The sequence below is a fragment of the Rhinoderma darwinii genome, chromosome 1 (genome assembly GCF_050947455.1).
Source record: "Rhinoderma darwinii isolate aRhiDar2 chromosome 1, aRhiDar2.hap1, whole genome shotgun sequence".
In the NCBI taxonomy this organism is placed as follows: domain Eukaryota; kingdom Metazoa; phylum Chordata; class Amphibia; order Anura; family Rhinodermatidae; genus Rhinoderma; species Rhinoderma darwinii.
In genome coordinates, this window is record NC_134687.1 from 268,326,535 (window position 1) to 268,342,862 (window position 16,328).

The 16,328-nt window shown below is 44.2% G+C and overlaps 1 protein-coding gene across 4 annotated transcripts in view; it reads left to right on the forward strand.

The window, feature by feature from the left end:
• The window catches only part of BTBD2 (BTB domain containing 2), a 277,215-nt gene extending 267,250 nt beyond the window's left edge, over window positions 1–9,965 (forward strand). For all 4 annotated transcript variants that reach the window (XM_075863971.1, XM_075863978.1, XM_075863958.1 and 1 more), the window contains one exon: window positions 9,487–9,965. In XM_075863971.1, coding sequence (XP_075720086.1) covers window positions 9,487–9,648 — 162 coding nt within the window. In that variant the 3' untranslated portion in view covers window positions 9,649–9,965. The remainder of the gene's footprint in view (window positions 1–9,486) is intronic.
• The last annotated feature ends 6,363 nt before the right edge of the window (window positions 9,966–16,328 follow it).

Sequence of the window (16,328 nt, forward strand, 5' to 3'; positions counted from 1 at the left end):
CGCCGCACCTGTCCTCAGGTTGTGTCTGGTATTGCAGTTCACCTCCATTGAAGTGAATAGGACAGAGCTGTAATACCACACGCGACCTGAGGACAGGTGCGGCGCCATGTTTTCCTGGACGACCCCTTTAAGACTTTTCTCGTGTGTGTGTGTGGCAGAGTGGAGTGTGCACGGGCGCCGCTGATACTTCATAGCCGCTTATCAGCTGTTTTGAAGAATCAGCGGCGAGCACCCCCCCCCACACACACACACACACACACTCACAAATCCCCCCAAACACGCAAAATCAAGCGTCTTTTTTTAATGTGGTCTTTTGCACGTAAAATGTGCAAGAAAACAAAAACGTGTCAAATACACGGCGTGTGAACCGGTCAACTGAAAAGTCATTCACTTCACTTTCATCATTCTAAGGGCTCATTTACACGAGCGTGTTATACGTCCGTGTGACGCACGTGGTTTTCACGCGCGTCGCAGGGACCTATATTAGTCTATGGGGCCGTGCAGAGAGGTGCGTGATTTTCACGCAGCGTATGTCCGCTGCGTAAAAGTCACGACGTGTCCGTTCTTTGAGCGTTTTTCGCGCATCACGCACCCAATGAAGTCAATGGGTGCGTGAAAACCACGCATGTCACACGGAAGCACTTCTGTGGGACGAGCGTGATTCGCGCAACAGCTGTGAAAAGGATGAATGAAAACAGAAAAGCACCACGTGCTACAAACATCCAAACGGAGTGTCATAACGATGGCGGCTGCGCGAAAATGACGCAGCCACGCATCATACGCTGATGACACACGGAGCTGTTAAGTGCCTTTTGCGCACGCAAAACGCAGTGTTTTTTGCGTGCGCAAAACGCACACGCTCGTGCAAACCCGGCCTAAGGCTGGATTCACACGAGCGTGTGCTTTTTGCGCACGCAGAAAACATGGCGTTTTGCCTGCGCAAAATGCACTTAACAGCTCCGTGTGTCATCAGCGTATGATGCGTGGCTGCATGCTTTTCGCGCAGCCGTCATCATTACGTGGTGCTTTTCTGTTTTCATTCATCCTTTTCACTTCTGTTGCCCGAATCACGCGCGTCCCACGGAAGTGCTTCCGTGTGACATGCGTGGTTTTCACGCACCCATTGACTTCAATGGGTGCCTGATGCGCTAAAAACCCTCAAAGAACGGACATGTCGTGACTTTTACGCAGCGGACTAACGCTGCGTAAAAATCACGCAACTGTCTGCACAGCCCCATAGACTAATATAGGTCCGTGCAACGCGCGTGAAAATCACGCGCGTTGCACGGACGTATATCCCGATCGTCTGAATAAACCCTAAGGGTAAGGCCACACACAATGTTTACAGCTGAAAAATCTGCGTTTTTTACGTGGTCGTTTTCCAAAACCGGCACGAAAAAGACGCCCACCAAAATGAAGTGCACATCACATCTTGGGATGTTTTTGGAGCCGTTTTTAGAGCCGTTTTTAATTGACTTTATAGAAAAACAGCTCCAAAAACGACCGTAAAAAATGTGAGTTTGATTAAAAAATGGCTGAAAATCAGGAGCGGTTTTCCCTTTGTTTAGTAAGCGTGTGAACATAGCCATAGCCGTTTGGTGTGTCCTATAACTTCTGCCAGATGCAGAATCACACCCAAAATGGCTGCCAGACACTGCTTAGTAATTTGAAGACACCTTTTCCTGGCTTGTGGGAGGGGGGGTGAGATTCCCTCCCACATTTACGGCAGCTGAGAGTCAGGTTGCTTTGCCTTATTCACCTTGCTGTAATTCTGGGAAGTGCTCCCCCTGGTGGCCAACATAGGAAAACATGTCAAATTATTATTTCATTTTTAATACTTTCCACCATATGGAAGAAAAAAAAATGCAGCAAAAAACGTAAAAAATATAATAGCAATAAGTAACGACACTTAAAAAAAAAAAAAGTTTCATTCGTGACACATTCCCTTTAAGTTGCAAAATAGGGTGGTCACTAAAGGGCTAAAGAATAATGCCAAGATAAAGTAGACGTGGTAAATGTTAATTATTATCTATTTTGTGGGGTATGAATATTTGTCTTCTAAGCAGAGAAATTCAAATTTAGAACACTTCAAAATTTAAGTAACATTTTGTTTTTTCTTCACAAATAAACACAAAATCTGTTGACCAAAAGTTACCACCAACAAATTACAAGATAACAATCTCAGAATTGCTTGGATAAGTAAAAGCATTACAAAGTTCTTTGCAAAATGAGGCTCTGTTAGGCTATGTTCACACGGAGTATTTTGCAGGAGGAATATCTGCCTCAAAATTCCGTTTGGAAGTTTGAGACCGATTTTCCTCTCCCTGCACGCCGATTTTCGCACCGTTTTTTCTCCCGCGGCCATTGAGCGCCGCGGGCATAAAACACCGCGAAATACGCTTTCTCTGCCTCCCATTGAAGTCAATGGGAGGTCAGAGGCGTAAACGCCCGAAGATAGGGCATGTCGCTTCTTTTTCCCGCGAGACAGTTTTACTGCTCGCGGGAAAAAGACGCCTACGCCTCCCATTGAAATCAATGGGAGGCATTTTAGGTCCGTTTTTGCCGAGTTTTGCGACGCGGTTTCCGCGTCAAAAAATCGGCAAAATACTCCGTGTGAACATAGCCTTAGAAGGGTCAATACTGGCTGCGGCGGTAAGGGCTTAATGGTTGAGCGCTATAAAGCTTGAACTTCCATGAAAGTTGGAACTATTGATGTAGGCCCTAGCTGCATGAGTCTTAGGCCAGATTCACACAAACGTGGGGAAACTGGGACGTGAAAAACGTGACTTTTTTCACATCAGAGGTTCCCCTGTACGGGCTCCATTTTCACGGATCCCTATAGACTTAAAGAGGCTCTGTCACCACATTATAAATGCCCTATATTGTACATGATGTGATCGGCGAAGTAATGTAGATTACAGCAGTGTTTTTTATTTAGAAAAACGATCATTTTTGACGGAGTTATGGCCTATATTAGCTTTATGCTAATGAGTTTCTTAAGGGACAACTGGGCATGTTTGAAACCTGTCATTTCAAACGAGATTGCGTTTGCCTTGCTGTAAATATCAAAGACGCTACAGAAGTGACAGGATTCTGAATACACATCACGTCCTGGCTGGAGGTAATGTATATTCATTGTCAGGACACTGCAGTAACGTTATAGTGTGTTTATGTGGCTGCACATAGCGATATAGCTATATCGCTATATGCTGTATAAATGAATGGGGAGAAGTGTATGAGGCTGATTGGTCAGCGTCATACACTCCTCTGTACAACGCCCACTTGGCCAAAAAGTAAAACACGCCCAGTTATTCATTAAGAAACTCATTTGCATAAAGCTAATATAGGTCATAACTCACACTGCTGTAATCTACATTACAGCGCCGATCACATCATGTACAATATAGGCCACTTATAATGTGGTGACCGAGCCTCTTTAAGTCTATGAAGGGATTCATAAAAATGGTACAAAATAGGACATAGCCGTTGTTTCAACGGACCATGTGAAAGGTCCGTTGAAAAATAGAACGTGTGAACGGCCCCATTGAAATACATGCGTCCATATAAAGCCGTTGTTTTAACTCCCGTCACACGGACGTACTCTACATTCGTCTGAATTCGGCCTTAGGCAGCTAAGATGTATATCTACAGATTAGTGGTGGCAAAGGGTTAAGAAATTGACTTAGTTATCAAAATACAATACAGTGAAGGAAATAAGTATTTGATCCCTTGCTGATTTTGTAAGTTTGCCCACTGTCAAAGTCATGAACAGTCTAGAATTTTTAGGCTAGGTTAATTTTAACATTGAGAGATAGATTATATTTAAAAAAAAAAAACAGAAAATCACAGTCAAAATTATATATATTTATTTGCATTGTGCACAGAGAAATAAGTATTTGATCCCCTACCAACCATTAAGAGTTCAGCCTCCTCCAGACCAGTTACACGCTCCAAATCAACTTGGTGCCTGCATTAAAGACAGCTGTCTTAAATGGTCACCTGTATAAAAGACTCCTGTCCACAGACTCAATTAATCAGTCTGACTCTAACCTCTACAACATGGGCAAGACCAAAGAGCTTTCTAAGGATGTCAGGGACAAGATCATAGACCTGCACAAGGCTGGAATGGGCTACAAAACCATAAGTAAGACGCTGGGTGAGAAGGAGACAACTGTTGGTGCAATAGTAAGAAAATGGAAGACATACAAAATGACTCTCAATCGACATCGATCTGGGGCTCCATGCAAAAATCTCACCTCGTGGGGTATCCTTGATCCTGAGGAAGGTGAGAGCTCAGCTGAAAACTACACGGGGGGAACTTGTTAATGATCTCAAGGCAGCTGGGACCACAGTCACCAAGATAACCATTGGTAACACATTACGCCGTAATGGATTAAAATCCTGCAGTGCCTGCAAGGTCCCCCTGCTCAAGAAGGCACATGTACAGGCCCGTCTGAAGTTTGCAAATGAACATCTGGATGATTCTGAGAGTGATTGGGAGAAGGTGCTGTGGTCAGATGAGACTAAAATTGAGCTCTTTGGCAGTAACTCAACTCGCCGTGTTTGGAGGAAGAGAAATGCTGCCTATGACCCAAAGAACACCGTCCCCACTGTCAAGCATGGAGGTGGAAACATTATGTTTTGGGGGTGTTTCTCTGCTAAGGGCACAGGACTACTTCACCGCATCAATGGGAGAATGGATGGATCCATGTACCGTCAAATCCTGAATGACAACCTCCTTCCCTCCACCAGGACATTAAAAATGGCTCGTGGCTGGGTCTTCCAGCACGACAATGACCTGAAACATACAGCCAAGGCAACAAAGGAGTGGCTCAAAAAGAAGCACATTAAGATCATGGAGTGGCCTAGCCAGTCTCCAGACCTTAATCCCATCGAAAACTTATGGAGGGAGCTGAAGATCCAAGTTGCCAAGCGACAGCCTCGAAATCTTAATGATTTACAGATGATCTGCAAAGAGGAGTGGGCCAAAATTCCATCTAACATGTGTGCAAACCTCATCATAAACTACAAAAAACGTCCGACTGCTGTGCTTGCCAACAAGGGTTTTGCCACCAAGTATTAAGTCTTGTTTGCCAAAGGGATCAAATACTTATTTCTCTGTGCACAATGCAAATAAATATATATAATTTTGACTATGTGATTTTCTGTTTTTTTTTAAAATATAATCTATCTCTCACTGGTAAAATTAACCTAGCCTAAAAATTCTAGACTGTTCATGTCTTTGACAGTGGGCAAACTTACAAAATCAGCAAGGGATCAAATACTTATTTCCTTCACTGTATATGGTTTGAATTGACTTTTCAACTCCCTAAGGCTGGTTTCATATTGTGCGTTTTTGTTGTGTTTCTAATAGTAGCCAATGAAAATCCATCTAAAAAAAAACATGCATTTTTTAAACACCCACACGTTTTTTTTAACCCCTTCCCTCTCCTGGACGTACTATTAGGACATGGTAGCTGTATAGTTCGTGCTCCATGACCTAATAGTACGTCACAGGAGTAACGACCATTTCGGCCGTCTTCCCGACACATACAGGAGCTGTGTCTGCTTCTGTCTCGTACAGCAGTTGCCGCAGCTCCTACAGCGGGGACCGATCGATGTGTCCCCGCTGATTAACCCCTTAAAAGCCGCGTTCAATAGTGATCTCGGCTTTTTAGGGGTTAAACCACCATCGACGGCCCGCTACACTATAGCGGCCGGCGATGGTGGCTATGGCAACCGGACGCATAACAATGGCGTCCGGCTATGCCATCGATGCTTGCTGTCAGTGAGTAGCTGACAGCTGTAATACACTGCACTACGCATGTAGTGCAGTGTATTAGAAAAGCGATCAGGGCCTCCTGCCCTCAAGTCCCCCTAGTGGGACAAAGTAAAAAAGTAAAAAAAAAGTTTTCAAAGTAAAAATCCCCCTTTTTCCCTTATCAGTCCTTTGTTTATTTATCTATTTTTATTAATAATAAACTATACATAATTGGTATCGCCGCGTCCGTAACGGCCTGAACTACAAAAGTCTTTCGTCATTTATCCCGCGTGGTGAACGCCATATAAGAAAATAACAATAAACCATACCAGAATGAAACATTTTTTGTCACTTCACCTCCCAAAAAATAAAATAAAAAGAGATCAAAAGGTCGCATGTACCTAAAAATGGTACTGATCGAAACTACAGTTCGTTACGCAAAAAAACAAGTCCTTGCACGGCTTTCTTGATGGAAAAATAAATAAGTTCTGACTCTTAGAATATGGCAACACAAAAAGAAAATTATTTTTTACAATAAGTATTTGATTGTGCAAACGTCATAAGACATTAAAAAAAACCTATAAACATATGGTATCGCCGTAATCGTATCGCCCCGCAGAATAAAGTGAATGTCATTTATAGCGCACGATGAATGCTGTAAAAAAAAATACTATAAAAAACAATAGTAGAATTGCTGTTTTTAGTCACCACGCCACTAAAAAATAGAATAAAAACTGATCAAAAAGTCGCATGCACCCCGTGAAAACTACAATGAATTCCTCAAAGGGTCTAGTTTCCAAAATAGGGTCTTTTCTGGGGGGTTTCCACTGTTTTGGCACCACAAGACCTCTTCAAACCGGACATGGTGCCTAATAAAAAGGAGGCCTCAAAATCCATTAGGTGCTCCTTTGCTTCGGAGGCCGGTGCTTCAGTCCATTATCACACTAGGACCCCATTTCTCAAAACTGAAGAACCTGGGCAATAAATATTGAGTTGCGTTTTACCGGAAAAAATTTAATAAAAAGGATTTCACCTCTAGTTTGCTCTAAATTCCTGTGAAACACCTAAAGGGTTAATAAACTTTCTAAATGCTGTTGTGAATACTTTGAGGGGTCTAGTTTTTTAAAATAGGTTGTTTGATAGGGGTTTCTAATATTTAGGCCCCTCAAAGCAACTTCAGAACTGAACTGGAACCGAAAAATAAATAAATTAGGCAATACTTTGCTTCTTACATTATACTGATAATTAGCAGTGCCCACCTTGAGATAGCCCCAGTTTTGACCGTTTGTATAAACTCAGACCCCTATTAGACCGTTTCAGTGCCCGGTTTTCCCAAGCATACACCCCTGAGAAGTGTATTTCTGTTGGTGAGTGCCTGGTACATTTTAAAAGGAAGCTTCAATTCCGCCAGTACCTGCCGAGTAAGGCTGGATTTACACGAGCACATTACGTCCGTAATGGACAGAACGTATTTCGGCCGCAAGTCCCGGACCGAACACACTGCAGGGAGACGGGCTCCTAGCATCATAGTTATGTACGACGCTAGGAGTCCCTGCCTCTCCGTGGAACTACTGTCCCGTACTGAAAACATGATTACAGCACGGGACAGTTGTCCCACAGCAAGGCAGGGACTCCTAGCATCATACATAACTATGATGCTAGGAGCCCGGCTCCCTGCAGTGTGTTCGGTCCGGGACTTGCGGCCGAAATACGTTCCGTCCTTTACGGACGTAACATGCTCGTGTGAGCCCAGCCCTCGATGGCAAGGTATGGCGTGAAGATGTATAAGCTGTGCGAGAGTGCATCAGGGTATACCTACAAATTTAGGATATATGAAGGAAAGGACACCAGTATTCAGCCCCCAGAATGCCCTACCCTGACGCGCTCCGCACAGCTTATCCCCCTCATCTTTCCCTTCTGAACCCTGCTGTGTGCCCAGGCAGCTGATAACAGCCACATGTAGGGTATTGCCGTACCCAGGAGAACCCACATTACAGTTTATGGGGTTTATATCTCCGGTGGCGCTTGCTGGGCACAATATGTTGGACACTGAAATGGCATATATATATATATATATATATATATATATATATATATATAATATAAAATTGCAAATCTCACACTGCACCATCTGCTGCGCATTACCTTTTACACAATACCTGTGGGGTCAAAATGCTCACTACACCTCTAGATGAATGGCTTAAGGGGTGTCGTTTTTAAAATGGGGGCACTTCTCGTGGGTTTCAACTGCACTGGTACCTCAGGGGCTTCTGCATACATGCTGTAGCACCAGAAAAGCTCCAGTAGGCCAAATGGTGGTACTTTCCTTCCGAGCCCTCCCATGGGCTTAAACGGCAGTTTATCACCACAAATGGGGTATTGCCGCACTTACGACAAATTGGGCAAAAAAATTGGGTCTTTTGTTACCTGTGAAAATAAGAAATTTTGATCAAAAATGACATCTTATTGGGAAAAAATAATTTTTTTTAATTTCACAGCCCAATTCAAATACGTGCTGTGAATAATAAAGGCGGTCAAAATGGTAACAACAACTATACATGAATTCCTTGAGGGGTGTAGTTTCCAAAATGGGGTCACTTTTGGGGGATTCCTACTGTTTTGGCACATCAACACCTCTTCAAACCTGGCATGCTGCCTAAAATATATTCTAATAAAAGAGAGGCCCCAAAATGCACTAGGTGCTTCTTTGCTTCTGGGGCTTGTGTTTTAGTCCATGAGGACACTAGAGGCACATGTGGGACATTTCTAAAAACTGCAGAATCTGGACAATACATATTTAGTAGTGTTTCTCTAGTAAAACCTTCTGTGTTACAGAAAAAAATATGGAATAAAATTGAAATTCAGCAAGAAAAATGAAATTTGCAAATTTCACCTGCACTTTGCTTTTTTAATTCCTGTGAAATGCCTAAAGGGTTGAAAAACTTTCTAAATGCTGTTTTGAATACTTTGAGGGGTCTAGTTTTTAAAATGGGGTGTTTTATGGGGGTTTCTAATACATAGGCCCCTCAAAGCCACTTCAGAACTGAACAGGTACCTTAAAAAAAAGGCTTTTGAAATTTTCTTAAAAATATGAGAAATTGGTATTTATGTACTAAGTCTTGTAACAGCTAAGAAAAATAATATTTTTTTGAAAAACCGATGCCAATCTAAAGTAGACATATGGGAAATGTGAGCTAGTAACTATTTTGGGGGGTATAACTATCTGTTTTACAAGCCGATGCATTTAAATTCAGAAAAATGCTATTTTTTCAAAATGTTCTCTAAATTTTGCAATTTTTCACAAATATACACTGAATATATCGAACAAATTTTACCACTGACATAAAGCCCAATGTCTCACGAGAAAACAATCTCAGAATCGCTTGGATAAGTTTAAGCATTCCGACGTTATTACCACATAAAGTGAAATATGTCAGATTTCAAAAATGGGCTCTGAGCCTTAAGGCCAAAACAAGGCTGCGTCCTTAAGGGGTTAAAGTGTTGTAGCTGTAAGTTTATGATTATTAAATTTAACAACCAGATTACAGCTGAAACATTTAAAAAATAGCATGCGTTTCTTCAGATGAATTTCTTTTGGCTGCGTTTCAAAACGCAACAAAAATGCACGTTGTGAACCCAGCCTTATGAAATAAAATAAATAAATAAATAGTTGATTCATAATATTACCGATTTTTAATTTATGGTTTTCCACATCTTTATTTTAGGGACCGGACTCACACTATGGTACAAAAGGACTGCGCAAAGTTATCCATGAATCTCCAACTACTGGTGCAAAGACATGCTTTACGTTTTGTTATGCAGCTGGTAATAACAATGGGACTTCAGTTGAGGATGGACAGATCCCTGATATTATATTCTACACATAAACTGCTCCTACTCAGATAATATAAGACCTTCTCTGCATCTAATTTTATATCCAATGGATTTATTCCAAAAGTCTTGATTGTGTGCCTAGCATAGGACAACGTTTTCAATTGGGAAAGTGTGGACTAGATTATTGGACCTTTGCCGACTTCCCCCTATTGCCATCTTTCCCACATTTAGCAAGTCTTCAGCACTTGGCATGGCTAATAAACATCATTTATCGTTACCTCATCTCAGCCAGAGACCTGTTTTGTGCCAAAAACTGACTTTGGTCCTTCTGTGCCACTTAAATAAATTATGTTCTATGTAAGTAGTAAAACTGCAGCCTCTGTGTGGATGATATACTTAAGGTTTCAAATATTGGGAAACAATTTAAGATAAAGTTTATTGCTATCAAAAAAATTATGCGTTTCTTAGAAGAAAAAAAAAGGCGAAATCTTGGTAAATAATTAGCAGAAAGAAGCCACCAACTATACTTATTAACATAAGGTACTCATAACCTCAAGCCCTACATTGCCCTGTTTTCTATGGAGCTGAGCTAGGAATAGAAATTAAGTTGGTATTCTAGTATTGAAGGACTGCTTGTAAATTACTTTTCCATTTTGTCCCCCATGACGCACACCTGAAGGATGGCCCCTTGAACTCTGTAAGGACAGGAACAGAGCGAGTTTAAAAGGCCCCACTGTCAGCCTCCCACCAGTATCTTCCTGTCCCTACAGGGTCAGGATGGAGAGAGTATCCTCTCCCCTCAGAAGGGGGGGGATTTCAACTGAAACATGGTGGCCTAGATCGAGATATTCCCTCCTTCTGGCCGTGCAATCATGGGGGAAGCGTACTCTTCTGTTTCCCTCCCTCTGGTTTCTGGTCCATCTGCGGTCCCGGGAGGCTAACGCTGGATGGGAGTATGAAGATCCACCCTGCTGCTCGACGCCCCATGGAGTGTCCTCCGGCGTTGACCGCGTCTGTCACATGGTCTACAGTGTGTGCCGGGTCAGGAGCAAGGTAAAGGTAAAAGACCGTATGTGACTGCTACATTACATTCTACTCTGCGGTCTTTGAGAGAGTATGGGACAATTTTCCAAAAAATAGACATACAGATGGCAAAGATAGACAAACAAACTTCCCTACCTTTTTGAAGATTTGGCTCATCTCGCAGATCCCATGGATAGAAAGTTAGACTGCCGTTTGAAAAAAGCATGGGAGGCAGCCATAATTAATGTGAAGTCTGATATTGCTCCTACTTCTGTAGCAAGAACCATTTTATATGGATATGCGAACTGGAAAACCATCTTAAAGGGAAAACGCCTAAAGATCAACTGGTAGCATCCATTGCTCTTTTAAAATCAGCAACAGGGTTCCTGGCTGACACATCCACAGAGTGTATTCGATTTGCAGCCAAAGAAAGTCCTCTTACAAACGTCGCAAGAAGATCTTTGTGGTTAAGATACTGGCGGAAGGGAGACACCTGTTCCAAGAATAAACTCTACATTATTACTTTCCTAGGCGAGTATGTATTCGGACCAGATTTGGATACAATTCACAGAAAGCAGTGGATAGGAAAAAAGGTTTCCCAGAAGAAAGACCCTTTAATAGGAAGTATCCCTCTAGAGCTTTTCAAAACCAAAGATAAACAATGATGCCATAGTCGGGGGGGGGGGGCAACGTTAAGATTCTTCCACCAGTGGGAAAACATCACTCAAAACAGGTGGGTCTTAGACGTAATCAAGACCGGATACAGGATAGAATTTTCAGCCCTTCCTCAGAAAGGATTTATGGTAACCACTCAACCATCAACCCTCCTAAATTCGAAAATGTGTGAAAACTTACAAGATCTTTTACAGATGGGAGTAGTGACTCCGGTTCCTCAATCTCAGTAGGGAGAAGGCTATTACTTTTCCCTTTTTCTAATCAAGAAACCAAGCGGTGCGTAAAAACTCATAATAAACCTAAAATATCTGAACAGGTGAATCGTGTATAGGAGATTCAAAATGGATTTAATGGCATCCACAACACCACATATAAGACAGTGGGCATTTATGTATACTTTAGCACGGAAAGATGCATATTATCACGTCCCCATTCTTCAGTCCTCGCAAAAATTCCTCAGGTTTTCCATACAAATCAACAGAATTTACATTTTCCGTTTTAAGTTTACAGTCCTATCCTTCAGGATTTCATCCACTCCAAGGGTGTTTACAAAGATCATGATGATAGAAGCAGTGGGGTGCATTCACAGCCAAGTAATTATGATAGTCCCCTACTTAGACTTCTTAGTCACAGCAGAATATCGAGGGGCACGAACATCTCAGGCAAAGATGGTAATAGAACTGTTGTCAAACCTAGGTTGGATAATAAATTACTAAAAATCAGATCTTCTTACAGAGACGAAAAATAAATTCCTAGTAGCCCTTCTCGACTCATTGGCACAAATATAATTTCTTCCCGGAGAGAAAGGGGATAACTAATCTCCAACATAAATTTTTTTTGGTTACCACCTGTTGCAAGATAAGATCAGTGATCAATCTATTGGGACAAATGATCGCCTGCATACAATCTGTAGCCTGGAGTCAGAATTTTTGCCGGCAACACCACAGTTTGTGTAAAGGATCTGCCAGGCACTGCTTCAGGGTTAACTCCCAGAATTAATCAGTCAACACCTGAGTGTACATCCCTGAGACAGACACCAGCTTCCTCCACTCAGGCTGGCAGGCTTAGGAGTGGGAGAGCCTATCGCAACCTGGCCAGACTCAGCTAGCTCCCGCCCTCGGTCTATTTAAGCCTGCTCTTCCTGTCCATCTGTGCTTGTGATTTCTTTCCTTGAGGTTTCCTGGCCCAGCTACAGCTCCTGCTACTTTTTGATCCTGCTCCATACAGACCCCGGCTTACCGACTACTCTTCTGCTTTTCGCTTTGTACCTCGCACTCTCCTGGCTTGACTCGGCTCGTTCACTACTCTGTTGCTCACGGTGTTTCCGCGAGCAACTGCCCTTTTCCCTTGCTTGTATTCCCTTGTTTGTTTGTCGTGTTTGTCATGCACTTACTGAGCGCAGGGACCGCCGCCCAGTTGTACCCCGTCGCCTAGGGCGGGTCGTTGCAAGTAGGCAGGGACAGAGTGGCGGGTAGATTAGGGCTCACTTGTCCGTTTCCCTACCCCCCCCACCATTACAAATTCACAAGCCCTATACCTAGTCTACCCTGGTCCCTGACACCATTATGGAACCCCGTGAAACCCTGGCTCAGCAAATGCAGGGTCTCTCCCTACAGGTCCAGGCCCTGGCTCAGAGGGTCAACCAGCCTGATGCTACCTTGGTAGTTCCCCTCACCGCACCCCTTGAACCCCACCTCAAGTTGCCCGACCGGTTCTCAGGTGACCGGAGGGCTTTTCTCTCCTTTCGGGAGAGTTGTAAGCTTTACTTTCGCTTAAAGCCTCACTCCTCAGGTTCTGAGAGCCAGCGGGTGGGTATAATTATGTCCCGGCTCCAGGAAGGGCCCCAAGAGTGGGCCTTCTCCTTGGCTCCTGGCGCCCCTGAACTTTCCTCCGTTGATTGTTTCTTTTCTGCCCTCGGACTTATTTATGACGAGACTGACAGAACTGCCTTTGCCGAGAGTCAGCTGGTGACCTTACGTCAGGGTAAGAGACCTGTTGAGGAGTATTGCTCTGACTTTCGGAAGTGGTGCGTAGCTTCTCGGTGGAATGACCCTGCCTTAAGGTGCCAGTTTAGGTTGGGTCTGTCGAACGCCCTGAAAGACCTGCTAGTTAGTTATCCCTCTTCTGACTCCTTAGACCAGGTTATGGCTTTAGTGGTACGACTTGACCGACGTCTCAGGGAACGACAACGTGAACGTTTATGTGTTTTTTCCTCCGACTCCCCCATGATGCCTCCCGAAGTCCCGTTGCTTCGTTTCTCCCCTAAAGACTCAGAAATACCTATGCAACTCGGGGCCTCCGTGTCCCCTCAACAACGTAGAGAATTCCGCAGGAAGAATGGTCTCTGCTTCTACTGTGGGGATGTCAAGCATCAAGTAAACAACTGTCCCAAGCGTAAGAATGCTGCCAGAGAGCTCCCGCGTCTAAGTGATCATCGGGGAGGTCACTTGGGCGCACAGGTATTTCCCGTAAATATGAAACGTACTAAGATATTGCTTCCCTTTCAGGTCTCTTTTGGTGGTAGGTCTGCTACCGGCAGTGCCTTCGTGGATTCAGGGTCCTCTACTAATATCATGTCTGTGGAATTTGCTATGTCTCTCGCTATGCCTCTGATTGATTTGCCTAAACCTGTTCCGGTAGTGGGTATCGACTCCACTCCTCTTGCTAATGGTTATTTTACACAGCATACCCCTGTTTTTGAACTCCTTGTTGGCTCCATGCATTTGGAGCAATGCTCTGTACTATTGATGAAGGGATTATCGTACGATTTGGTTCTAGGTCTTCCCTGGTTGCAGCTGCATAATCCCACGTTTGACTGGAATACTGGGGAGCTAACCAAATGGGGTAATGAATGTTGTACGTCATGTTTTTCTGTTAATTCTATTTCTCCCCCTAAGGAGGTGAATACGCTACCCGAGTTTGTTCAGGACTTCGCTGATGTTTTCTCTAAAGAGGCCTCCGAAGTATTACCGCCTCATAGAGAATACGATTGCGCTATCGAATTGGTACCAGGAGCTAAGCTTCCTAAGGGTAGGATATTTAACCTTTCTTGTCCCGAACGTGAAGCCATGAGGGAGTATATCCAGGAATCCCTGGCCAAGGGTTACATTCGTCCCTCTTCTTCTCCGGTAGGTGCTGGCTTCTTCTTCGTAGGGAAGAAGGATGGGGGTCTTAGGCCATGCATTGACTACCGTGGCCTGAATAAGGTCACGGTAAGGAACCAGTATCCCCTTCCTTTGATTCCTGATCTCTTTAATCAGGTTCAGGGGGCCCAATGGTTCTCTAAATTGGATCTACGGGGGGCGTATAACCTTATTCGCATCAAAGAGGGGGATGAGTGGAAGACTGCGTTTAACACGCCCGAAGGCCATTTCGAATACCTCGTCATGCCCTTTGGGTTGTGCAATGCCCCTGCGGTCTTCCAGAACTTCATAAATGAGATTTTGAGAAATTACCTGGGGATATTTCTTGTAGTGTACCTTGATGACATATTGGTGTTTTCCAGGGACTGGTCCTCCCACATAGAGCATGTCAGGAAAGTGCTCCAGGTCCTTCGAGAAAACAAACTGTTTGCCAAAATCGAAAAATGTGTATTTGGGGTACAGGAGATACCATTTTTAGGTCAAATCCTCACTCCTCATGAATTCCGCATGGACCCTGCCAAGGTTCAGGCTGTGGCTGAATGGGTCCAACCTGCCTCCCTGAAAGCGCTACAGTGTTTTTTGGGGTTCGCTAACTATTACAGGAGATTTATTGCTAACTTCTCGGTCGTCGCTAAGCCTCTTACGGACCTCACTCGCAAGGGTGCTGATGTCCTCCATTGGCCCCCTGAGGCCGTCCAGGCTTTTGAGACCCTCAAGAAGTGCTTTATCTCGGCCCCCGTGCTGGTTCAGCCCAACCAAAGGGAGCCATTTATTGTGGAGGTTGACGCGTCCGAGGTGGGAGTGGGGGCCGTCTTGTCCCAGGGTACCAGCTCCCTCACCCATCTCCGCCCCTGTGCTTACTTTTCTAGGAAGTTTTCGCCCACGGAGTGTAACTATGATATTGGCAACCGCGAACTTTTAGCCATTAAATGGGCATTTGAAGAGTGGCGCCACTTCCTGGAGGGGGCTAGGCACCAGGTAACGGTCCTTACCGACCACAAGAATCTGGTTTTCCTAGAATCTGCCCGGAGGCTAAACCCGAGACAAGCTCGATGGGCGTTGTTTTTTACCAGATTCAATTTTTTGGTTACCTATAGGGCCGGGTCTAAAAATATTAAGGCGGATGCACTGTCGCGTAGCTTCATGGCCAGCCCTCCTTCGGAGGAAGATCCTGTTTGTATTTTGCCTCCAGGTATAGTCATTTCCTCTATCGAGTCCGATTTAGTCTCTGAGATTGCTGCTGATCAAGGTTCAGCTCCTGGGAACCTTCCTGAGAACAAGCTGTTTGTTCCCCTGCAATTCCGGCTAAGGGTACTTAGGGAAAATCACGACTCCGCACTATCTGGCCATCCAGGCATCCTGGGTACCAAACACCTCATTACCAGAAATTATTGGTGGCCTGGTTTGCCTAAAGACGTTAAGGCCTACGTCGCCGCCTGTGAGGTTTGTGCCAGGTCCAAGACTCCCAGGTCCCGACCAGCGGGCTTACTGCGTTCGTTGCCCATTCCCCAGAGACCTTGGACACATATCTCCATGGATTTTATCACCGATTTGCCTCCATCCCAAGGCAAGTCGGTGGTGTGGGTGGTGGTAGACCGCTTCAGTAAAATGTGCCACTTTGTGCCCCTCAAGAAACTACCCAACGCCAAGACGTTGGCTACCTTGTTTATCAAACACATCCTGCGTCTCCATGGGGTCCCCGTCAATATTGTTTCTGACAGAGGGGTACAATTTGTTTCATTGTTTTGGAGAGCCTTCTGTAATAAGTTGGGGATTGATCTGTCCTTCTCCTCTGCCTTCCATCCTGAAACCAATGGCCAAACGGAGAGGACTAATCAGTCTCTAGAACAATACTTAAGATGTTTTGTCTCTGACTGTCAATTTGATTGGGT